The 24,736-nt window shown below is 48.6% G+C and overlaps 1 protein-coding gene across 3 annotated transcripts; it reads right to left on the bottom strand.

The window, feature by feature from the left end:
- Positions 1 to 8,149: 8,149 nt before the first annotated feature.
- On the bottom strand, positions 8,150 to 24,707 carry KCTD21 (potassium channel tetramerization domain containing 21). 3 transcript variants are annotated; one of them, XM_037734976.1, is made up of 3 exons: positions 24,313 to 24,344; positions 23,688 to 23,776; positions 10,428 to 11,471 (listed from the first exon to the last, which is right to left on the bottom strand). In XM_037734976.1, the coding sequence occupies exons 2-3, from the start codon at positions 23,744 to 23,746 to the stop codon at positions 10,661 to 10,663; spliced, it is 870 nt and encodes a 289-aa protein (XP_037590904.1). In that variant the 5' UTR covers positions 23,747 to 23,776; positions 24,313 to 24,344; the 3' UTR covers positions 10,428 to 10,660. The 3 variants fall into 3 exon arrangements, with proteins under 3 accessions (XP_017374180.2, XP_037590904.1, XP_017374179.1); XM_017518691.2 differs by lacking the exon at positions 23,688 to 23,776 and having other exon boundaries at positions 8,150 to 11,471; positions 24,313 to 24,707; XM_017518690.2 differs by lacking the exon at positions 24,313 to 24,344 and having other exon boundaries at positions 23,688 to 23,988.
- Positions 24,708 to 24,736: the final 29 nt, after the last annotated feature.

The raw sequence follows: 24,736 nt of genomic DNA, 5'->3' as shown, positions 1-24,736 counted from the left end.
CCTCGGCCTCCCACAGTGCTGGGATTACAGGCTTGAGCCACCGCGCCCGGCCTGAGATCCTGTTTTTTAGCTTTTGGCAATGAGGCTCCACTGATGTGGAGGGGTGAGCAGGGCACAGGCCTGGGGCCTCGGAGGCTGGCTGCTATTCAGTATCAGCATCCACGCAGGGAAGTGGAATGATGAAGCATTATCCCAGCCAAGGCTCCTCACTTGGAGAACTGGCTAAGTCCACAGCTAGGAAACAGATCCCAAAAGCTGCTTAGGCTCCGTGAGCTTTTTGGTGTGCCTTGTAAAATGAGCCCATAGCTTGTGCATCCGACAGACCTGAGTTCTTGCTCTAAAGCTCCTGCTCACCAACCAAGAAGTAGAAAGAAGAAAGGATCCAAAGTGTAAAGAGGGGCCAGGCATGGTGGCTTATGCCTATAATCCCTCTGAGGTGGGTGGATCACTGGAGCCCAGGAGTTCGAGACCAGCCTGGGCAATATGGTGAAACCTCATCTCCACAAAAAAACAAACAAAAAAAAGCAAAAATTAGCCAGGTGTATGGCACATACCAGTAGTCCCAGTTACTCTGGAGGCTGAGGCGGAGGATCAGTTGAGCCCAGGAGATCAAGGCTGCAGTGAGCCATGATTGTGATGCCACTGTACTCCAGCCTGGGTGGCAGAATAAGACTCTGTCTCAGTAAGTAAATAGAAGTGCAGAGAGGGCTTTGCCAAACGTTGCACGCATAAGGTGGTGCGTGTGAGAGAGAGGGCTTTGCCAAACGTTGCACGCATAAGATGGTGCGTGTGAGAGAGAGGGCTGGGAGTCAGGGTTCCCAGCGTCAGGTCTTGGCTTTTCCCTCCCTGGCTGTGGACTGGGCCAGGTCCCTCTGCCTCTCTGGACCTGTTTCCTCATTGGTAAAGCAGTGGAGTTGTCACTCATCCAACAAATGTGAACTGGGGGCCTCCCCTTAGGGTGAGATGTGGTTCCCTACTCCAGGAGAGCTCCGTCCAGTGTGGAAAGCAAGGAGTGAAGAGAGGAGGCAGCCAGGCATTCTCCATACACTGTCTCCTTTAGTCCCCATCATCACCATATAAGGTGGGTAACACAGGTATTTTTTCCCCATTTCAGAGATGCAGTCATGGAGACTGAGAAAGCTGGTGCTGCTTGCCAAGCAGAGCCAGGGTTTGGACCTGCTCTGCTGGACCCAAAGCTAGTTCTCTTTCTTCTTCATCTTGGATGGTCAGTCAGAAGTTTCCTTCTAGCACAACATTCTCAGATTCTATGCCAAAAAATAGCCTGTGAATGTGACAGGCCCCTACAAGATCCCCCTTGCTTAGCAACCAAGTAAGGGAGAACCTCTGTCTGCTCAGGAATGGTGGAGCTGGGTGTTGGGGGGGTAGGGTAGCTCAGCTTGTCTAACCTGGATTGTCTTCTAAGGAGTGGGGGAGCACCATGCTTCAGGGGAGTGAGCCTCCCCCTCACAAAAGCTTTCCATCTAGACTCATAGGCATGTCAGTGGTGTGACATGCCATCTGAGTGACTCCACTTTGCCTGGTTATTTTATGCCCAGCAACTCTTAATACAGTCCAGCAGTTCACACTGGAAAACACAGAAACCAAGGGACCGCTTTGTCACTATGCATTATGTTCACAGGTTTGTGTCACAGGATGAAAGGGCGTGAGAAGATGCTGGGGGCCAGTCCTCAGTCCGAAGCCTCTGTGACGACAGCCCCAGCAAGGGATTTTCTGGTCTTGTTTGCATATTTCCCGGGGTAGGAGGATCATGATTCCTTTCAGTTCTGGCTAGAAGAGACTTCTAGCTGGTAGAGCTCAACAATACCTTGCGCATTTTGCTGAGGAAGCTCTCAGGCCAAGGACAGTGAAGTTATTTGCTCAGGGTCACCTGGTGCGACAGTGAAAAGCGTGGGTCAGAGTCCTGGCACTGGGAAGCCAGTTCTGTCCTTGACCTCACAGTTGAGTGGAAATAATCCCAAGGGAGGATTCAGGCTAGGTTCTCACCTCAACCAGGTCACTTAACTGGAATTAAATGGTATTTAATTCAATTTAATATTAGCCAAGAGCCTACTATGTGCCAGGCACTATACTTACACCTAATGTGACCACCTCCCTGAACCCCAGTTTCCCAACTATGAAAAAAACCTGTACAGCTTCTCTTAGAGCCCTGTTATGAGGATGAAATGAAGAAAGGGAAGTACAGTGCTTTCTAAACTGTAAAGTGCTGTGCCTATTGAGGCGCTGTTACTAAAGCTGGCCATCCTATCTCTGTGGTCCACTCTGCCTGGAGCAGACATCCCCCTTAGCACTGGGCACCATATTGGAGTTTGTTTATCTGCTCCTCATCCCCACCAGAGTTCCCAGGGGAGGAACATTCAGGGTTTGTATTTGATTTCCCAGAGCATCACCCTGGGCCTGGCACATGGCAGGTGCTTAACAGTATTTATGAATGTCTTAGTCCATGCAGGCTGCTATAACAAAATGCCATAAACTGGGGAGCAGAAATGTATTTCTAACAGTTCTGGAGGCTGGGAAGTCCAAGTCCAAGATCAGATACAGGCAGATTTGGTGTCTGGTGAAGTCTTGTTTCCTGCCTCATACATAGCTGTCTGTCTTCCCTGTGTCCTGATGGGGTGGAAAGGGCAAGGGAACCCTTTGGGGTCTCTTTTACAGGAACGAATCCCATTCATGAGGGTTCCACTCTCACGACCTAACTAGCTCCCAAGGCCTATCCCTCCAAATATCATCACACTGGGGGTTAGGTTTCAACTCAGGGATATTATAGGGACACAGCATTCAGTCTGTAAACAGAACATGTGATGAGATATGTTTCTCAGACCCAAGAAGATGCCACCCAGCAGGCATTGGAAAATCCCAGGGGGAAGGGCTAGGGAGAGGACAATTGGGAAGGGTGTCCATTGTGGATGGACAGGATGTAGGTCACCGGAGGGGAGAGGGTGATGAAGTGGCTATGTTGTCTGGGGTATATACCCTAGGGTTCGTTTTCTCACACCAGGAAAATTCAGGATGTGAGCACACAGGAAGGGTTTAGGAGTGAAGTTTTAATAGGCAGAAGAGAAGAGAAAGAGAAACAGCTCTCTGGAGAGAGGGGTCTGTGACCGGCTGGTGGTGGATGCACAGGATTTTACAGTCCAGCTTGAGGAGGTGGTATCTGATTTATGTAGACCTCACAGATTGTTTCTATCAGGTGTGACATTTACATAGCGAGAAGGCTGGTTGCCCCACCCTAATCTTATGATGCAAATGAACTCTCCTTGGCTAGCGCCATCTTGTCTGCTCCTTGCTGTACACGTGGCTGGCAGAGAAAGGTGATGGAGCCTGCCACTTTGAACATGTCTAGTTCCTAGTTCCTCTGACATTCACCGGTGCAAGCTCCCAGGTTGTTTGCTATGTCTGCAGCTCAATTTTACAGGTTGCTGTTTATTAGAAAATGATTTGGGGCTGCTTTTCATTAAAAACAAAAACCTTATCGAGGACTTCCATACCCTTACTATCTGCCTAAGTGATTTCTTCTTAACTCCTCTATCAGTGGGGCACTCCAAGCAGCGGGAATGACTTTCTTATCCCAGCTTGGACCTCTAGTTTTTGGCTCTCACACAAATAGAAATTAACACCCACTGGGCTTGGTGGCTCACGCCTGTAATCCCAGCACTTTGGGAGGCCCAGCCGGGTGGATCACCAGGTCAAGAGATCGAGACCATCCTGGCCAATTTGGTGAAACCTCATCTCTGCTAAAAATACAATAATTAGTTGGATGTGGTGGCGCAGGTTTGTAGTCCCAGCTACTCAGGAGGCTGAGGAAGGAGAATTGCTTGAATCTAGGCGGCGGAGGTTGCAGTGAGCTGAGATCGTGCCACTGCACTCCAGCCTGGGTGACAGAGCGAGACTCCATCTCAAAAAAAATAAATAAAAAGAAAAATAAAAAACAAAAGAAAAGTAATTAACACCAGGAGCAATGCATGGGAGCATTGTATGGGAAAGGGATCCTGGTGCTAGCTCCTGGAAGGGCTTGGCTCTTTCATTTTAAGAAAGTTGAGGTGAGAAAAGGAGTGACACGAAGGCACGTAGAGGTGGGGAACTTTTAGCACCTGCGCAGTTTGATCATGTGTTTCTCATGCACTGTATTTCTCATTAGCACGTTAAATCTCCAGCCCTGGGTGTGATCTTTAGTATTACAAAGTGATTATAATGAGGAAAACTTGGTGAAAGGTCGGTGTGGGAGTCCATCTTGTTTTCAGCCACCTGCATCTGGTCTGGTTCTCATCAGGAATGCTACAGTCCTGCTTTTAGCAACCTTGGGAGACAGCCTCAAGGAGATAAATGGTTAGTTTCTTCTTTTTATGGTTACAAATTAAGCCTGGTCTGCTAACTTAGGAGAAAGATCCCCCTTTGCTATGTGACAGGGGTCAGCTTATTAAGAGAGATAAGAAGGTAGCGGAGGGAATATGTCCAGACATGTGAGGCCCATGGGGTCTTGGTGACCCAGTCTCTTGTCCTCTCTATACTGTCTCAGCTTGGCTTAGGTCAGGACGTGGGGCTGTCATGGAGAGCCTCTCTCTGCTTAGGAGTGGTGGGCTGGGGGTTGGAGGCAGGGTTGCTCGGTTTGTCTAACCTAGCTTGTCTTCTAAGGAGGTGGGAAGCACCACGTTTCAGGGGAGTGAGCCTCCCACTCACAAAAGCTTTCTGTCTACACTTGTGGGCATATTAGTGGTGTGAGATGGCATTTGAGTGACTCCACTTTGCTCGTCATTTTATGCCCAGTAGTGCTTATACAGTCCAGCAGTTCACACTGGAAAATACAGATATTGCAGGACCGCTCCATCAGTAAGCATTATATTCACAGGTTCATGTCACAGGATGAAGTGGTGGGAGAAGATGCTGGGGGCCAGTCCCTAGTCTGGCACAACAGAGCCCCTACCCTTACCAGGATCAGGCAGAAAGATGGTAGGGGCTGGAGCTGCTCACCCTGGCTCAGCAGAGCCTCTTGTATACCTGTCTTCCAGCTTGATGGTGACATCCCATTGGTGGCTTGAAACTATAGCGACAGTATTTATTTGAAACTGACCATGGTGATAGTAGCTATTTGAAACTGACCATGGTGACAGTATTTAGTGGGAAATTGGCCTACACTACAGATCAGGGCTTTGTTTACCTGTACAGCACTACCTGTGAGCAAGTGCAGTGTTTTGATAAAAGTCCTCACCAGGTATGAAGTGGCACAGCAGGGGCTGGGTCTGACTCTACTGGGTGGAGCCAAGGAGGCAGGGCTTACACAGAGTGTTGAAGGATGAGCTGTGAAGACAGAGTGATAAAGGGAGGCCCAGATAAGTGTGGGATGGCAAGACATAGCCTGTGGTTCCGTGAAAGGAAACTGGGTGTGAAGGAACTTGGTAACTTAAATTAATGCAGGGTGTCAAGTGAAAGGGTGTCGAGTAAGCAAATCCAACATAGGATGTATAATTAATTGGGGCTGGGGAGGGGTACCCATGTCATAACACATTAACCTTTGCCCTTGAGCTGGTGGGATCCCTAGGGATTTCAAATTTGGCTCAGCAAGGCCTTTGCCCCACTCTTCGGTAAAGGGGAACCTGGGCTTTGGAGAGGGAGTTGGCATAAGGAAGTGAATGGGCTAGAACACTCTGGGGCTGCCAGCTCACTGGGAATGGTGACAAAGGCTGTGAAATGCCCTGTGTTTTGGTGGTGGGGTGGTGGGAGTGGCAGGGAAGTTGGTAGGAAACAGGACTAGGAAAATGAGTGGGGAGGGTCAGATAGAGCAGGCTGCACTTGCTTATGAGCGTCAGAGCCAGACAGCCCCACCTCAAAGCTTGTTTTGCTGTCCTTTGTGTCTGGTGGGGTCTTGCGTGCCATGGGTTGCTAGGTGAGCCCCCGTTGGTCCCTGTGCCCCAGACTGGGGTGAATGTGTCACCGAACGGTTTCCACATCTCTGCTGGTGCCACCCTGTCCCAAAGATTCTGAAGGAGATTGAGGTCACCAGGCTGTCTGGGCAGATGGAGCTGCCAGAGTCCTGTCCCTCCCTTTGATGGGCCTGTTATCAAGGTGGTTTTGCTCTGGGAGCAGATCACAGGCCTCATTTCCCAGCCAGCCGCTCCCATCAGTCTAGAGCCGCCTGGGACACAGGCAGATGTAGGTGGTCAGTGTGGAGAAACTGTAATTTAGGAAAGGGATGGGCCAAAATTTCTTCGGCCAAGAAATTGGCCCAGGGCTGACCTTGGCTAAGCCCCCACAGATGACAGACTTTTTTCTCGTTTGTTTTTTTTGTTTTGTTTTTTGAGGCAGTCTTGCTCTGTCGCCCAGGCTGGAGTGTAGTGGTGTGATCTTGGCTCACTGCAACCTCCATTTCCTGGGTTCAAGCAATTCTTGTGCCTCAGCCTCCTGGGTAGCTGGAATTACAGGCGTGTGCCACCACACCTTGTTAATTTTTGTATTTTTAGTAGAGACAGGGTTTCACTATGTTCAGCAGGCTGGTCTCGAACTCCTGACCTCAAGTGATCCACCCACCTTGGCCTCCCAAAGTGCTGGGATTACAGGCCTGAGCCACCCTGCCCAGCCTGATGCCAGACTGTTTTAAGAGTAATTTGTAAAAGGAAGCTGGAAGTTTGGGGTGAATAAATGGGTAGTTACATAAATGCTGTGTGATTTAGGCTGAAGTTTACAAAACAGAGTGGCTGCATCCTGGGCTGCTAATTCTGAGGTGTGGGCAAGGGCGCCCCTGCACGGGGAGCTCTGGCCCAAAGGCAGACCAGGGTCATGAGGCTAGGGCCTTCTTAAAAGGGTGGAGGGCTTTTGGAGGTACTGAGGGCGTGAGGTCACAGAGTGGTACCTGCTGCTGGCCTTCAAGCATACGGGGCCTCTGTTTGGTGCTCATGAAGTGGTCACAGCAAGGTGGGTGCCTAGGGTTCCCTCAAGCTTGCATTCTAATTGTCCCGCTGCATGCATGGGACCATACCTAGGGCAGGAACTGAGAGCTAGCAAGTGATGTGTTCCTGGCATTGCTCCTTCAGCTGGGGCGGAGCCCTTGGCAGGATAAAAGGCTAAACAGAGTCCAGGTGAGATTGCCACGGGGTCTCACCAGGGCAGTGAGTGGCTCACAAGAAGCACATCCCTGCTCACGGTTCACACTCAGACTCACTTGTCCACTGATGGTGCTGCTGGCACTGCTGAGTGTTTCTTCTCTTTCTCACATTTTTGCCAAGCAGAAGGCCAAGCTCACCTAAGCTGGATGCAGGCAATGAGACTGTGCCACGGCGGTGTGAACGTACACCCTCCCTTGCTCGTCCTCCCTGCCTGCCTGCCAGCCCTGCTCTTGCTGTTCCCTGTGCCCAATCTCAGCCTCTCAGCTTCTGCAACTTCTCTAATGTCAAGCTGCTTGGATTAGGGAGCACGCAAAAGATGGAGAGTTTTATGGAAAAGGAAAAAGGGCAGTGGTTATTTGTAAGATTTCTTCCTCAAATTGTCTTGTGACCGCAGCTTTTGCTACCTGGTCTAAACTGGGTTCTCCATGAGGGGCTTTCCCAAGTACTCTTGACCTGGGACATCTGTCTTTTTTTTTGAGATAGAGTCTTGCTCTGTCGCCCAGGGTGGAGGGCAATGGCACAATCTCAGCCTCTCTTGCTTATTCTATCAAGCCCAATCTACCCTCAGAGGCCCAGCTTGGCCATCCACAAGGCCCCTTCCGAGAACTGAGCTCTTTCCCTGAGTTCCCGCAGCACATTGTGAAGCTCTAAGCTTTCTCCAGGCTGAACTTAGCTGAGCTTATTAGTGGCTGTTCCCGTCTTCAGGGCCCATACAGCAAGTGCCCCCCAACGGCTTGTTAAACTCTACTCTCCTGGGACTCCTAGTCCCCCACACAGCAGTCCACCATGACCACCTCCTGCAAGAGCACTAAGCTCCTATGTACCAGGCCCAGCTTGGAATTTTCACAGACACCAACTCGTTTAAGTTGCATAACCCTGGGAGGAAGGGGTTGTTACCCGATGAGGAAACAAGTCAAGACACGTTCAGTGACTTGTCCAAGGTTACAGAGCCTTGGAGCTCTGGATTCAAAACCCGTCAGAGTGATTCAAGACTGCTGTTTTTCCCCATTATGAGCAGACACAAAGAATAACAATCCTTGATCATTTATACTGTATTCTCAAGTACATTATTTCAGTTGATCCTCACAACAGCCCTGTGAGGTAGGTAGGGTTATGTATTACTGTTATGTCCATTTCACAGATGAAGAAATGGAGGTGGCTCAGTGAGGTGAGTGACTTGCACAAAGTCACAGCATGTTAGTGGCTTCACTGCTTCTGCAACTTCTCTAAAGTCAAGCTGCTTGGATTAGGGAGCACCGAAAAGATGGAGAGTTTTATGGAAAAGGAAAAAGGGCAGTGGTTATCTGTAAGACTTCTTCCTCAAATTGTCTTGTGACAACAGCTTCTGCTACTTGATCTAAACTGGGTTCTCCATGAGGGTCTTTCCCAAGTATTCTTGATCTGGGACATCTTTTTTTTGAGATGGAGTCTTGCTCTGTTGCGCAGGATGGAGTACAATGGCACAATCTCAGCTCACCGCAACCTCTACTATCTGGGTTCAAGAGATTCTCCTGCCTGCCTCCCAAATAGCTGGGGTTATAGGTGCCTGCCACCATGCCCAGCTAATTTTTATATTTTTAGCAGAGATGGGGTTTTTACCATGTTACCCAGGCTGGTCTCGAACTCCTGACCTCAGGCGATCTTCCTGCCTCAGCCTCCCAGAGTGTTGGGATTACAGGCATGAGCCACTGTACCCGGAAGGAAAGCTGTCAGACTCCTGTGTCCCACTGTAGGGGGAAAAGGGCCTTTAGGGAGTTGGCTCTGACCACAGCCCCATGTACAAGCTCCCTACTCACAGGGCCTGCCTATGGGAAGCCCCCTTCTGGGCCCACCTCCCATAGGTGCCTGTGTCACCAGGCTTCCTTGGCTTTGTCTGAGGACCCCTGCCCAGTGGGGGAGGACCCTGGACTCTCAAGGCCAAATTCACTTTAGGGATGAATCATGACATGCAGTTCGGAGGCCTGCATGGCTCATCACCTGGAAATAGTGCTTGGCTTGCTTGCCCTGGATGGCATCCCATGGAGACCCAGGGGTAGGACACAGGGCTACAGGGGAAGGCCGCTTTCCTGAGGGAAGGGTCTTAGGGGTTGCAGATTTACCCTAAGGGTCCTGTTATGGTTCATACCACTCCTGGGCTCCCTGATGCACAGCGTCCTCAGAGACCCTGTCTCTTTCCTCTGGATCTCTTTGGGGGCCGTGAATCTTTCTCTTCCAACAGAAAATGGTCAAAAGGCATGTGGAGCCATAGCTGGTAGGGTAGGTGGGTCAAGTGAGTCACAAACGAGGTGACACTATAACAAAAGGGGACTGACAGGGACAGAAAAGAGCTTTGATTCTGAAGACAGATCCCAGAGGGGAATCTGAATTCTGCAGAATAAATGTTTTCAGAAAAATATATGACCTCTCAAGGTGACTATTTTGAAAGCAAAGGTATATAACTGGGTGAGAGGGAAGGTATGTACCCAAAATCTAGCAGGTGGCAGGACAAATTTTGGCTCAATATAAGGAAAAACTTTCTAACAGCCAGCACCAGCCAACCATGGCAGAAGCTGCCTTGGGAGCAGCAGTTTCCTATCAGCAGAGGTGTGCAAGCAGGCCAAGGTGATCATTTGCAGGTACCCAGGGAGAGGCGCTCATCCTCAGATGTGCTGGGGTGTTCTGGGGGTGGGGGAGGACTAAGCAATCAGTGAATTATTTTCCAACCCTGAGAATCCATAATATATTTGTTTAAAATGATCTGTTTTAATGATACCTCAACTTTTTGGGAAAACAATGGCGAAAGTGAGACAACACGCTGGATTTGGAAGCACCTTTCATTACCCTGGCTCCAGATACTTGCACATCTTTGCAGAGACAGCAGACCTTTTCTCAAGTCAGGAATTCCCTGACTAGGCCCCATCAAGAGGGACATTCTTACCTTCTGAACCCTGCCTGGACACTCACTCTCCTAGACCCTGCCACAGCTCATCTCTGTCCCCCCCGGTGGGGACACTAACAGGGCTCAGAGAATGCACAGCATTCCAAGCCAGCCAAACACAGTCACCCCTGGGCAAACATCCACTATTATGGATGCACCCTGGGAAGTGAGAAGCAGGTGTGACAGGAACTGCTGGGGACTTTATTCCTGGTTAATTGGAGGCAGCCTCTTGTTCTCATCCCATCCTCTCCACCAGAGCCTTTTTACAGATGGATAAATGCGGCACTGGATAGTGGTACAGAGATATGGAGCCCAGGAGAAAACTGCTGCTCCTTTGTCCCAGCTAGAAAGTCCTCCTATGGCCTCCTTTAGTACACATCAGCCAATTCTTCACTTATCATAATAAACCGCCCATCTCCAGCTGAAAATGGCAAGAAAAAAGTTGGTTCTGTTCAGAGGACACTAGATTCCAAAAGGTGGACTTCACCATGGGGGATATCAAGTCCTGCTACATAATTAATACAGATTAGTAAGTCCCCTGCCTCGCACCACTGGCAAGATGCCCTCTAAGACCTTGGCTGACATGAACTTCTTGGGACTCCCCGTCTCCAATGTTGCTGGGGTCCTTTTACCTGTACCGTATTAATCGAATAATCTTATTGTTCATAAAATCCAGAGCATGTGGGTGAGAAGAATCGATGCAAAAGCCATCGCTCAGAGCGATTTTCAGTACTTCCTCCACGAAGACCTGGAAGCTGTTGATCTGCTTGTTGGCGGGTACCACCCAGAGCCTCTTGAGGTTCTGCTTGGTGTACTCCTCCTCCGGCAGGCCCTCCACATTGGCCACCCAGTCCAGAGTCAGGTGGTTGGGGTCCTGCAAGTGGCTGGTGATGGAGGAGAGATTGCCATTGGAACAGTAGAAGAGCTTAGAGCCAAGGAGCTTGAGGAAGAGGCAGGAGGTGCTGAAGATGTTGGCGTTGAAGACCTCCATGCTGGAGGAGGAGAGGCTGTAGATCTGGGGTGCCTCCCGCACAGTGAAGTGGACCGTCTGCACACGCTGGTTCAGCGTGATGTTGAGCATGGCATTCTTCTCGGCCTTGGAGAGCTCCACCTCCTTCTCCTGCAGGGCCTCAATCAGGGGCTGCACCTGGTAGAAGTCGGCCTCCCTGCGGAGCAGGCCCATCTCTTGGAAGTCCTCAGGCAGGTCAAGGTGGGAGGTCCGCAGGAAGTTGAGGATATAGCGGAACACTTTACCATCACGGTCAATGAAGCAATTGCCCTGGCTGTCCCTCTTGGTGGGCATCTTCCCGCTGAACATGGCGCCTAGCATGGAGTCGGGGAAGCTGGTTAGGGTAGCCAATGAGGTTGTATAGAGCTTCCCTCCGACATTTAGCGTGATGGGGTCAGACATGGCAGGAGACTGGGGTGCTGGAATAGTCCTAGAGTGGGTGACAAGTGAGAAATGACTATAACCAAACCTTATCTGAGAACTCACAGTCCTTAACTCCTTATTGTACATCAAGCCTATGCCCTTGGGATCAAAATGAATTAATACCTGATGAATGGGTGATAATTGCCAACACTGTGCAAAGTACATTAGCTTCACTAGGGAGGGGGAAAAGAGAAAGGAAAAAGGAAAGGGAAGAGGAAAAGAAAGGACACCTTAAGCCTGGCTCTGCCCGCCCCCCCGCCCCGAGATTCTTTTTTTTTTTTTTTTGGAGACAGTGTCTTGCTCTGTCACCCAAGCTGGAGTGCAGTGGTGCGATCTTGGCTCACTGTAACCTCCGGCTCCCGAGTTCAAGTGATTCCCCGGCCTCAGCCTCCCAAGCAGCTGGGACTACAGGCACGTGCCACCACACCTGGCTAATTTTTTATAGAGATAGTTTGTTGGGTAATTTTTTGTATTTTTAGTAGAGATGGGGTTTCACCCTGTTAGCCAGGATGGTCTCAATCTCCTGACCTCCTGATACATCTGCCTTGGCCTCCCAAAGTGCTGGGATTACAGACATGAGCCACTGCACCCTGCCCCAAGATTCTATTTCAATCGGTCTGGAATACTGCCCTAGCACTGGTATTTCCAAAGAGCTCCCTTAGTGATTCTAAATGTTCAGTTAGAACAGAGAACCACTCACTGATCTAAAGAAAGGAAAATGTGCCAGAACTGAAAGCTATGCGCTATGTGTTTATACATATATTTGCTTACATAATAGTTGTATCAGCAAGGCACAGTGGCTCACATCTGTAATCCTGGCATTTTGGGAGGCTGAGGCGGGTGATGTCAGGAGTTCGAGACCAGCCTGGCCAACATGGTGAAATCCCATCTCTACTAAAAATACAAAAATTAGCTGGGCATGGTGGTGGGTGCCTATAATCCCAGGTATTCAGGAGGCTGGGGCAGGAGAATCATTTGAATTTGGGAGGCAGAGGTTGCAGTGAACTGAGACGGCGCCATTGCACTCCAGCCTGGGAACCAAGTGAAACTCTGTCTCAAAAAAGGGAAAAAAAAATGTTGTATCATCTTTTGACATAGACAACGTCATCATACATCCCTGTTGTGCAGATGAGGAAAACTGTACCAGGATTCATTCCTCAAGATTAGAAAGGTGAAATGCCTTGCTAGGATTCAAACTCAGGTTCTTCTATGTGAAAGAAAAATGTGTAAATGTTTACTAGACAAAGATTGGTACATTCGAAGTACTTAACAAATGGTCTGAGATTTATGATTCCAGGCTCAGTGTTCCTTCTGTACCAATGACACTGCTGAATTTATTTTTCTCTCTCAAACATCTGACAATGAATGGCCATGATTAGTGTCATTTCCATCTATCTTCAAGGCCCACAATGGGTCACTCAGCTGTCCAGACTCCAAATGACATTCCTCTCTAGACTTTCACTGACCCATGCTGACTTGCCTTGCCATGAAGATGCTCTTGGCTCCTGGTAGCCTGTCCTTTGCTGTCATAACACCTCAAACTTCTCTGAAACTGGCTGCAAGGTCAGTGCAAATGCAGGACTCTGTCCAGAGCACCCTCCTGAAGGTACCCTATTCAGTCCTTAACAGAGCCCCTCTGATCTCCCAGCTGTCAGCATCTATAGCTGGTGAGTCTCCTTCACCAATGTTCTAGAAAACAGGATATCTCAGCTCCAGATTCCAACACTGTACTTTCCCCCAAGCCCACCTGTGGACTGGATTCAGCAATCCTTCCCTGACATGGTAGGTAGAGGTGCCAAGAGGAACTGGTCCCAGTATTATCCCCAGAAGAGCCTGTGCTGGTAGAGGGAAGAAAGAGAGTGAAGGCACAGTGACAGGACAGGCAGAAGATGTAGGAGGAGGTCAGGAATGAATCTTGGCACATCAAAAACTATCTGGCTGGCAGACACAGTGGCTCATGCCTGTAATCCCAGCATTTCGGGAGACCGAGGTGGGCAGATCAGCTGAGCTCAGGAGTTTGAGATCAGGCTGGCCAACACGGTGACTCTGTCTTGACAACAACAACAAAAAAGATGGTGGTGGCAAGCACCTGTATCCCAGCTACTCTGGAGGCTGAGGTGGGAGGATTGCTTGAGTCTGGGAGGTGGAGGCTGCAGTCACCCGTGATTACACCACAGTACTCCAGCCTGGGGGACTGAATAACAGAGTAACAGAGTAAGACCCAGTCTCAACACACACACACACACACACACACACACCCCCACCCACCCCATCCTGCCAGGCACACTAACTGTCCAGATGGAGAACACAGTTCTGAGAAGACACCTCCCCAAAGGTACCCAGCACGGGTGGCGAGAGCTTCTCAACATGTCTGCCTCCTGAAGAGGCTGACTGCACCGAGGCCTCCTTTCTCCAGAGCACGTGGCCATGCCAATGCGAGAGATATTCAGCTGCCATCCTCGAGTCTCTGGGGGTGGGGGGCATGTCCCTCACCTGTCTAACAGGGCACTTTGATATTTCAGAAAGGCATTCCCCATCTAGAATGTCTGAGGAGAAATGTGCCTATGTGAAATACAAAATCGTCAGTAGAAGCCTAGAGCAGATGGACTGCGAGACAGTGGGGAGGTCCCACAGAGGTGTGGGCGAGCCGCCGTTGGGGGTGTGGCTGCTGCCGTGGAGCCGGTTGCCAGGCAGCAACTGGGGAGGGTGCTGGCACTCAGGGCTAAATCTGGCCAATTCTCTCTCCAGAGGGCCAGACAGGAGCTGGACTCAGGAGTGGGTCCCCTTTACTCAGTCCGGAATCATCTTCCTTGTTGCCCTCTTTGTAAGACTCTAGTCTACTCCAACTCTTTTTTTCGGGAAATGTGCGTGTTCTAGTTTCAGTCTGTTTCTCCTTGTAAACAAAGAGATACCCCACTTTCAACATTGGGTTTCAGGCCCAGGCTCTGTGAAGTGGCCCAACTCCATGGCAGGAACAGGAGCAGGGGGCAGACAGGCTGGACAGTTCCATGGGCCACAGACCCTTATCTCTTCCATGCATTAGTGCTGAAGTGCTCAGAGCATTCTGGGTGGGGGAGGTGAGGAGCCACAGGGCATTCCCTGGGAACCCTGGATAGGTGCTCAAACTCCTACTTCTCTGCTTGCAAAAGCAGCACAGCACTTGCTTTCCTGTGCCCCCCATGACGTCATGTCTCCCGGTCATTTGTCTGGGGAGAGCAGCAGTTGCGCAGGCAGTCAAGGGCAGAGGCTGGCTAGCAGGCAGGTCTTCCGCCCCGAGTCCAGGGTGTGCTCTGGTGATCTCCCCCTACCTACTGAGTCACAAAGCTCAGTCCTCCAAGCTCCTATTTTCTAGTCACAGGGACAGTGTCCATCATCACAAATCCACAGTCCTGCTGCAAAAGGCACAATGACATGACATGAGAGGAGTCATCAGTAGGGGAGGTCTACAGTCAGGCAGTGATGAACTAACACCACCGAGCCTCAGCCCCGCTAAGTGTTCCCAGCTGCCTCCTGGCCACCTCCACTTGGATATTCTGTAGGTGAGGCAGGAGAACAGGGTCTGGAGACACGGAACTTAAGGTCAATTTGTGCTAACTTCCAAAAAGAGAAAGTAACAAGGTCTGGGGGCAAAAAAATCTGAGGCCAATTCTGCTGACTTCCCAAAGCTGGATCAAAAGGAAAACCCTGGGTCTGCGGGCAGGGACCCTAAGGCCAATTAACACCAACTTCCTAAGGCTGAACCAAAAGGAAAAATCCAATTGCCCTAGCTGGGTGACAAAGGATCAAATGCTCTTCTCCCTGCAACCCTCCCCTCCACCATGTCTCAGATGGAAAGAGGGGGGGCCTTGGATTGGGACCATCCCTTTATCTGCATAGGGGGTGCCCATTCACCTCAGCCTTTAATTAGCCACAGACTAAATCCTTCGTGTCCAGATAAGGGGTAGCCGATAAGAGCCTCAAATGAGGAACTTAAACGCCAGAGGCCTTTGTAACTGGGCCTTTGAGCTCCTTGCTTCGGCCCACTCCCACCCTGCAGAGTGCTTTCTCACTTTAATTAATTCCTGTTTTCGCTGCTTCGTTCCTGCATTTCATTCCTCTGACACGCTTTTTGTTTGTTGGCCAGGCTGGTCTTAGACTGACCTCAAGTGTTCCGCCCACCTAGGCCTCCCAAAGTGCGGGAATTACTGCATTCAGTCCCTCTGCTACTTTGTTCAAAATGCCAAGGACCTGAACAACTTGCAGTCTGGACCCTCCACCAGTAACACAGGTACCAGAAGCCTAATCTGTCACTTCCTCTGTCCCTAACTCTGCTATGAACTCTTCTCAGCCACCCAACTGCCTGAGGAAGGCAGCCCCGACTCTTCAGCCCTACAGTTTGTCTTGACTCCATCTCCTTGAACCCATCCCTATAGCTACTCCCAGAGCTCAGGCCTCATCCCTGCACCCCGCACCCCTAGATCCTCACTCGGCTCCCTACCTTCTGTGCACCTGCCTTTCTGGTCTACAGACCTTCCTGAAGCACCGTCCCTGCCCAAACCACCTTCCTCTTCCCCTCTCATGTCTAACCCTGCCCTCCATGCACTCCAGATGCCACTGAGTCAGTCTCCTTCACACTGTCACCTGCCTTTGGTGTCCACAGACCATCCTTGTCTACATTCTCTATTATCTCTGCTGTCTACCTGTCAGGCCCAGCCTGTGAGACATCAGCTCTGTGCAGCTGTTCCCAAATCTCCACTAGCTTAACAGCTCTCCTCTCAGGGCTTTCTGCTGCCTTGCACAACCCTCTCTGGCAGCATTCACCACTCCATCTGCAGTGATATGCTTTGCACATGGCCTTCTTCCCTGGCTCTATCAAAATGTAGATCAGTGGACATCCATATGGGGGAAAAAGGAACTGTGGTTCATCTCTTATGCCATATATGAAAAATAAACTCAAAACAGATCTTAGACCTAAACGTAAAATCTAAAACTATAAAACTTCTAGGAGAAAATCTTTGCAACTTTGGATTAGGCAAAGATTTCTTGGATAGGATCCAAAAGGAACAAACCATTAAAAAAAAAATCAATAAACTAGACTTCATCCAAATAAAAAACTTCTGCTCTTCAAAAGACACCATTAAGAAAATGACAGAGTAAGACAAAGATGGAGAAAATATTTGCAAAACACCTATGTGATAAAGGATTGTTAACCAGAATATGTAAAGAACTCTCAAAACTCAGTAAGAAAATAACCCAATTAAAAAATAGACAAAGTTGGGTCCAGTGGCTCATGCCTATAATCCCAGCACTTTGGGAGGCTGAGGCGGATAGATCACTTGAGGCCAGGAGTTCAAGACCAGCCTGGCTGACAGGGCAAAACCCTATCTCTACTTAAAAAAACAAAAACAAAACAACCAGACCAAATATCTAAGAAATACTCCACCAAAGAAGATACATAGACAACTGACAATCACACGAAAAGATGGTCAATATCATTAGTCAATAGGGTATGAAAACTGAAACCACAATTACATGCTGCTATATACTTATTACAGTAGCTCATATAAAAAAATCTGACAATGCCAAATGAAGGTGAGTACACAGAACAATGGAAACCTCATACACTGCTGGCAAATGGTAACTACTGATGAAAATACTTTGGCATATGGTATGGTTTGGCTTTGTGTCCCCACCCAAATCTCACCTTGAATTGTAATAATCCCCACGTGTCAAGGGCAGGACCAGGTGGAGACGACTGAATCACTGGGGCGATTTCCCTCATGCTGTTCTTGTGATAGTGAGTGAGCTCTCACCAGACCTGATGGTTTTATAAGGGTTTTCCCCTTTCGCTTGGCACTTCTCCTTGCTACCGCCATGTGAAAAAGGACATATTTGCTTCCCCTTCCACCATGATTTTAAGTTTCCTGAGGCCTCCCCAGTACTGCGGAACTGTGAGTCAATTAAATATCTTCTTTATAAATTATCCAGTCTCAGGTATGTCGTTATTAGCAGCGTGAGAGTGGATTAATACAGTATATAATTATCACGTGACCTAATGATCCTACGCCTAGATATTTATCCCAGAGAAATGGAAACATATGTCCATACAAAGACTCATGTGAACATTTATGGCAGCTTATTTGTAATTTCCCAAACCCAGAAACAACTAAAATGTAAACAGATAAACAAATTTATAGTATAGCCGCACAATAGGATAGACTTAGCAATATGCAGGAATTAACTACTAAAACACATTATCACCTATAAGAATTTCAAAAGCATTACGTCAAGTGAAAGAAGCCAGCTTCAGAAGTTTACATGGTGCATGATTCTATTTGTATAACATTCTGGCAAAGGCAAAACTGTAAAGACACAAATCAGATAACTGAATTCCTAGGGTGAAAAGACTGGCTACAAAGAAACACAAGACATATTTTGTAGTCATCGGAATATTCTATTAGGTTGGTGAAAAAGTAATATGGTGTGGTGGTGGTCAAATGTCTATATAAAGACTGTCAAATTCATGTAACTGTACACCTCTAAAAGGGTGAATTTTGGCCAGCTGTGGTGGTTCATTCCTATAATCCCAGTACCCTAAGAGGCTGAGGCAGGAGGTTAACTTGAGCCCAGGGGTTCAAGACCAGCCTGGAAAACATTGTGAAACCCCTGTCTCAATTAAAAAAAAAAAAAGTAAATTTTACCATATGTAAATTTTACCTCCATAAACAGGAAAAAAAAAAAATGAAGGTTGTGACCTGTTAGCAAGTCATGACATCAATACCGTTAAGTGGGTTGTGACCAATTTTATGTATTGTTGTGAAACTTTTGTTTTAGTTGTATGTATATAAACTGGATCATGGTATCTTCATACTGTGGGTGACAAAACAATCTTTTTTGAAAACCACTGCCTAGTTTGTTAGCTGAGCGCAACTGCATGTCTCATGCCTGCATAGTCACTGCCTAGTACACAGTAGGGTACTTGTGGCACTAGGGTGAGGGGTTGTGTGATACTGTGATATAATCAGCAATATACATTTTAGTCTTTGTCCCCAGCTGTTGGCCAGGGCTTCTAAAAACCTTGTAATTTCCTAAGTGATAATAGCTATAGGAACTTCTTCTATTTTAATAATTGGTTTTGTCCCAGGAGGCGGAGGTTGCAGTGAGCCAAGATCGTGGCACTGCACTCCGGCTTGGGTGACAGAGCCAGACCTTATCTCAATAAATCCCAAAATAAAAATAATTAATTAGAGTTGTTATGCTGTCCTAATCCAAATCCCAATGGCAATTTTCAAAAAAGATTTTAAAAATTAAAAATTTAATCTGGAAGCTCTGATAACTGATAACCTAAAAGAATATTTGGTTAAGACATCTTAGTGTAATGTATTAAACCTGATTATAAAGCAATGACATTTCACCCTGGTTTTAAAACAATGAGAAGGGATTTGGTAATAAATGTGTTGAAGAGACACAATCAGCAATGTTTAAAAATAAACATATTGATAAATATATTGATTCTTACAACTCTGGGACACAGGCAGGACAGATCACATTGTCTTTATTTCACAGACAACCTAAAGCAGACTCAAAGAGGGTGAATCCCTTGCCCAGGGCTTCATGTGCATTCTTGACCTCAGAGTCCTGGCCTCTGGAAAGTCCTGGTTTGGACACCCATCAGACAACCAGTCCTCTAGAGATCTTCAGCAGGAAGCTGAACCCAGCCACAGAGGTCCTAGCCAACAGCCTGTATACTCATGGCGACCTGGAGTAGGCAAAGGCTCTTTTCTGCACAGTTTCCTTTTTCCTATATTACTGTCCACTTCCATAATGAGCATTACTTTCATAGTGAAATGACTTACCATGCAATCCTATCAGTTGAGACCAGCTGTTTTAACAATAAACATACTGAGTAATGAACATTATCCATCTATCATCTATATGTCAATCACTCATCCATCATTTCCTAGCTGTGCTCACTCATAGAGCCTAGAAATGACCCCCAGTAGCAATAAACACACTTACCCCTGGATCTTTGTTTCTGAATGTCATCATTTCCTCCAAAACAAAACAAAACCAGGGCTTTCTGGAGAAACTGATGATTCCAGGACTTTTACAGGAAAAGTTCACAGTGACTCCATATAGCACAATGAATTAAAAAAAAAAAACAAAAAAGCAACAAAAAAACCAAGTGTCCAGGCTGGGCACAGTGGCTCACACCTGTAATCCCAGCACTTTGGGAGGCTAAGGCGGGTGGATCACCTGAGGTCAGGAGTTTGTGACCAACCTGGCCAAACCCCATTTCTACTAAAAATACAAAAAATAGCTGGGCATGGTGGCATGCACCTGTTATCCAGCTACTTGGGAGGCTGAGGCAGGAGACTTGCTTGAACCCAGAAGGTGGAGGTTGCAGTGAGCCAAGACTGCACCACTGCACTCCAGCCTGGGCAACAGAATGAGACTCCATCTCAAAAAAACAAAACAAAACAAAACAAAAAACCCCCAAGAATCCATAATGCTATTCCCAAAAGAAAAAAGAAGGGGAAAAGAATGGAGTGAGAAAGATAGAGACAGGAAAAATTTATTCTATAAAAGAGAATACTAGTTAACAAATATAGAAGGAATGGCAGAATTAGAAAATTACCAATTTGCAACCCTCAGTGTTGCAATTCAGGCAGGGATCATCAATGGATGTGGTGTGGAAGGTTATCAGGAACACATAATTATAACAGACTCACAGAATCACTTTACAGATTACTTATTAGTTGTAAGAAGGAAAAATTTACAATACAGAGATCAGGTTGCCATGACCTTAGCCAATAATCAAATTTAGCATTCATGGATTGTAAGACCCTGACATCATATCCTCCTGACATGATGCAGTAAGTACACATATTGCCAAAAACTGAAATCTAACCCAAATCTAATCATTGATAAACCAATCAAACACATTTAAACAGGTGGAGAAACTCTATAAGATGGAGTCACACTCTATTGCCCAGGCTGGAGTGCTATGGCACAATTTTGGCTCACTGCAACCTCCACCTCCTGGATTCAAGCAATTCTCCTGCCTCAGCCTCCTGAGTAGCTGGGAGTATACGCACATGCCACCTCACCCGGCTAAATTTTTGTATTTTTAGTAGAGATGGGTTTCACTATGTTGGCCAGGGTGGTCTTGAACTCCTGACCTTAAGTGATCCACCCACCTCAGCCTCCCAAAATGCTGGGATTATAGGCATGAGCCACCATGCCCGGCCAAGGGGCTTTATTTAAAAGCGATACAATAAAATGCATGATGTACACCTTGACTGGCTCTGATTTTAAAAACCAGAAACTATATAAGGTATTTTGGGGCAATTAGAATTTTTTTTTTCTTTTTTGAGACAGGGTCTCACTCTGTCACCCAGGCTGGGGTGCAGTGGTGTGATCATGGTTCACTGCAGCCTTGACATCCCCAGGCTCAGGTGATCTTGCCAAGTAGCTGGACTACAGGTGCACGCCACCACACCCTGCTAATTTCTGTGGTTTTTGCAGAGATGGGGTTTCACCATGTTGCCCAGACTGGCTTTGAACTCCTGTGTTCAAGCAATCTATCCGCCTTGGCCTCCCAAAATGCTGGGGTTATAGGTGCAACCCACTGCACCCAGCAGAAAATTTTTAATAACTATTACATTGGGTGATACTGACTTCTTATCAGGTATAATAATGGTATTATGGTCATGAAGTAGAATGTCCTTATTAGGAGATACATGCTGAGGAATTTAGGGATCAAACATCAACATGTTTGTAACTTAATTTGGCCAAAACAAGTGTCTGTTTGTGTAAAAGCACAATTGGCAAATTGTGAATTGCTATATCTAGGTTAAGGGTTGTACTTTAAGCTTTTATGTAAGCTTGAAAATTTTAAAAATATTGTATTTTAAAAGAAGGGGGAAGAATACTTCCTTCATAGGGGCAATAGATGTAAAATTACATTCACAGTGCCATACCCCAATAAATAACCAGACTTATTAAGTTACAGATTTACCACTAAGAAGCGTGAAAAGCTCATAATTTTCCTTGCCAAGTGTTGCTGAATTTTGAAGGGTGAGGATGTCACCCTGGTTGTTTCTACAACCAGGGCCAAGCTAAAAAGGCCCAGATGTGGTTGAGGAGTTAGAATCTAAGCCTGGTGGACAGTCTGGATAGACCCCCCCACCCACAGAAACCACACCACTAGGCCTGCCTACCTTCTGTGCTGTGATCCTGCCTGGGAGAAGGTGGCTGTTCAGGCCTCATTTTTTCCTGCCTCCTCATGAACCCAGAATCTCTGTACCCTGGCAGGAAAGAAACTCCTGTCATGGCTCGCTGTGAATGTTGACAGAGGCCACTCCTGGGCCTCAGAAATGTCAAGGATGGGCAAAAAAAACTGGAGAGAGAGGCCAGGTGCCATGGCTCACACCTGTAATCCCAGCACTTGGAAGTCCCAGGCAGGAGGATCGCTTGAGTTCAGGAGTTTGAGACCACCCCGGACAACATAATGAGACCTCGTTTCTACAGAGAATGAAAAAAAAAAGCTGGGCATGGTAACATGTGCCTATAGTCCCAGCTGCTCATCAGGCTGAGGTAGGAGAATCGCTTGGGCTTGGGAGGTCAGGCTGCAGTGAGCCAAGATCACGCCACTGCACTCCAGCCTGGGCAACAGAGCAAGACCCTGTCTCAAAAGAAAAAAAAATAAAAAAGAACTGGAGAAGCTGTGCGGGTTAGGGGGCGGACCATGCAAGGTGTTCGGCATTACCTGGGCTTGTATTTGAATCATCCTCTGCCACTTACTAGCTGTACAGCCCGAGGCACATTCCTGGGCAGATGATGATGATCACAACAATAACACTACAATAGTAATAATAATGGCTAACATTTATTGAGCAGTTGCTACCGTGCTAGGCACTTTATGCATGTTAATCTGCTTCAACTTCACAGATGAAGTAGATACTATTATATCCCTACTTTACAGACCAACCATCCCGGGTCCTCTCTAACCTCTGCAATTTGGCATCTGCCATCCCCTCTGCCTGGACCTTGAAGGCAAGTCCCATGCATCAGCCAGGCCCCTCAGCTGGAATTCATTCCTTCTCCTCTGCATCTCTGGAGAATTTTATTCTAACCCCTTACCACAGCCAACTTTACTTAAGTAGATGGGTGCCTGGCTCCCCTGCTGGGGCTAGGAGTGCCCCTTTCTACATCCACAGAAGCAGGGAGAATAGGGGAAGAGGAAGAAATTTCTTTCCTGTTTAGTCAGATCCATTTTCCCCAGCTGGATTTTTAAAACTTTCTAATTTTGACATGCTCTCTTGAATTTTCAATCTGGAATCTAAAGGCATGTGACAAGGCCCAGGTGATTACTTGCAAGTAAATGCAAGGAGAGTTTCCACTGCTTAAGGGAATAGACAGCTCGTGGCTGGGTAAATTTCATGAAAGACAAAGCTCAGAGTGAGTAGTGTGTCTTCCAGTAAGCGGGAGACTCCCCCACCTTACTCAGTCCACCCGGGAAAGGACTCTTTGCCTTGAAGCCCTCAGGACTACTACCCTTCACCTTCCTTTCTTAACCACCCCACATCAAAGAGCTCTATCTATAATTCTGTCTTGCCCAGTCCGTCTCTCTAAGAAGCCCATAGGCTGCTCCATTACCATCACAACCCACAGGAAGGAGAGAAAAAGTGCTTCCTAGACCCACCTGACACACAGGGACCCCAGAATGAACTGCGCAAAACGCAGGAGAGGGAAGGAGAGGAGTGGTGGGCTGGAAGAAGGATGCCGTGGGATCTGGCACGGCAAGGTATTCTTTCAGCTGGCGTAGACCCGTAGCAATCACCACCATCCCCAAACTCTTCCAGAATCTTCCTTTACCTTCTCAGCTCATTCTCACGCTTCACCTTGTGCTTTTCCTCAGTCACAAGCACCCCATTTCAACAGCTCTCTTCTTACCGTCTTCCTGCTCCTCCCAACAGTAATTTATAAACACGGTACTTTTAAATCCCTCATTTCATCCTCACAGTAGCACCGGCATTCGGAAGGGTTGGGGGGACTGACTGGTCCTGCCAGACAATTTGCGAAGGTCAAGGCATCAAAACTTTTGTTTCTTTCCTGCCCCCAACTCCAAGCTAAACCTCTGTTTCCCTGAGTGCAGGGAAAAAAGCAAGGTCTTTGAAGCACGGAGTCCTGAGTGGTTTGGGGCAAGTCTCTTCGCTTTTCTGAGCCTCACATTCCTCACCTGTCAACGGCTATGGTGACGCCTCTACTTTCCAGGGCGTGAGAGGTGAATGAGATCATGGTGTGCCGCAAGGGGCTTGGGGCTGGGCCCTTTATTTCCAGTCACAGTTAAGGAAGGTGTTTTGTGCATCACAGGCTCCTGCCCACGCCGCCACAGCGCTGCCGGCCCGGGGCTCTCCAGAGGGGGCGAGGTCCCTGTCATCTGTCTCCACCCCTTCTTCCCCAATCCCACCCTGGCTGGCCTCATCGGCTTTTTCCGCACCCACTCCCCAGCCCTACAGCACCCTCTCCGCCCAGACAAGTGCCCCACCCCCACCTAGAGACCCCGCCCCTCCTTGCCCCACCCATAGTCCCGACCCTCATTATCCGGGCTTTTCCAACCACCACCATGCGCCCTGGCTCCTCCCACCAGCCCCGCCCCTCTCAGCTCTGCCCTCTCTGGCTCACCTAGCTCCGAAACGCGCCTCCCCCCTCCGCAGCCACAGGCGCTGCCATCCCCATTTCACAGATGAGAATGGCGAGGCTGGGATAGATTAGTCTTATGGTAAGACGACTGCTCAATGGGCCCACGTCCCCTCGCTGGCCGTCCCCGCGCCCCCGTCCGCCCCCGTTCGCACCGCACCCACCTCCTGCCCTCGCTCTGCAGCCTCCCCTCCTCCGGCGGCCAGCGCAGCTCTGCGAGAGGGGCGGAGGGTCGGAGCCCAGCCCAGGGGCGTGGCGGTCCGGGGTCCGCGCGCTGCCCTCCGGGACTGGTAGTTCTCTCTGGGCTCCTCGCGGCTCGGTGCGCTGAGAGCGAACTCCATCTCCCAGGAGGCATTGCGGCGAGTCGCTTGGCGTCCCGCCCCGTCCTCGCCGGTGTCCGGCCGGCTGGCCTTAAAGGGGACGCGGTCCGAGTGGCAGCTCGCGGGGTGGCGCCCGCTCCGGCTCCACCCCTTTTCCCGCACCTCTCCCCTCCCCCCGCTTCGTCCCGCATCCCCGGGGACGCGTTGCAGAGTCGGGCTCCCTGGATACATACAGGCTTGTACCAGGCGGGGTAGGAAGACTGGATTT

The sequence above is a fragment of the Cebus imitator genome, unplaced genomic scaffold (genome assembly GCF_001604975.1).
Source record: "Cebus imitator isolate Cc_AM_T3 unplaced genomic scaffold, Cebus_imitator-1.0 Scaffold698, whole genome shotgun sequence".
Lineage (NCBI taxonomy): Eukaryota > Metazoa > Chordata > Mammalia > Primates > Cebidae > Cebus > Cebus imitator.
Note: the sequence above shows the minus strand (reverse complement) of the source record. Positions and strands in the feature narration are given on the sequence as shown.

What these genes read in the sequence shown, in the direction of transcription:
- KCTD21 (XM_017518691.2), bottom strand. Translation starts at nt 24,659, where the DNA reads ATGCGGGACGAAGCGGGGGGAGGGGAGAGGTGCGGGAAAAGGGGTGGA. An exon ending in CTGCAGAGCGAGGGCAGGAG is followed by an intron (nt 11,472 to 24,312) that starts GTGGGTGCGGTG and finishes CACCCACTCTAG; the next exon opens with GACTATTCCAGCACCCCAGT.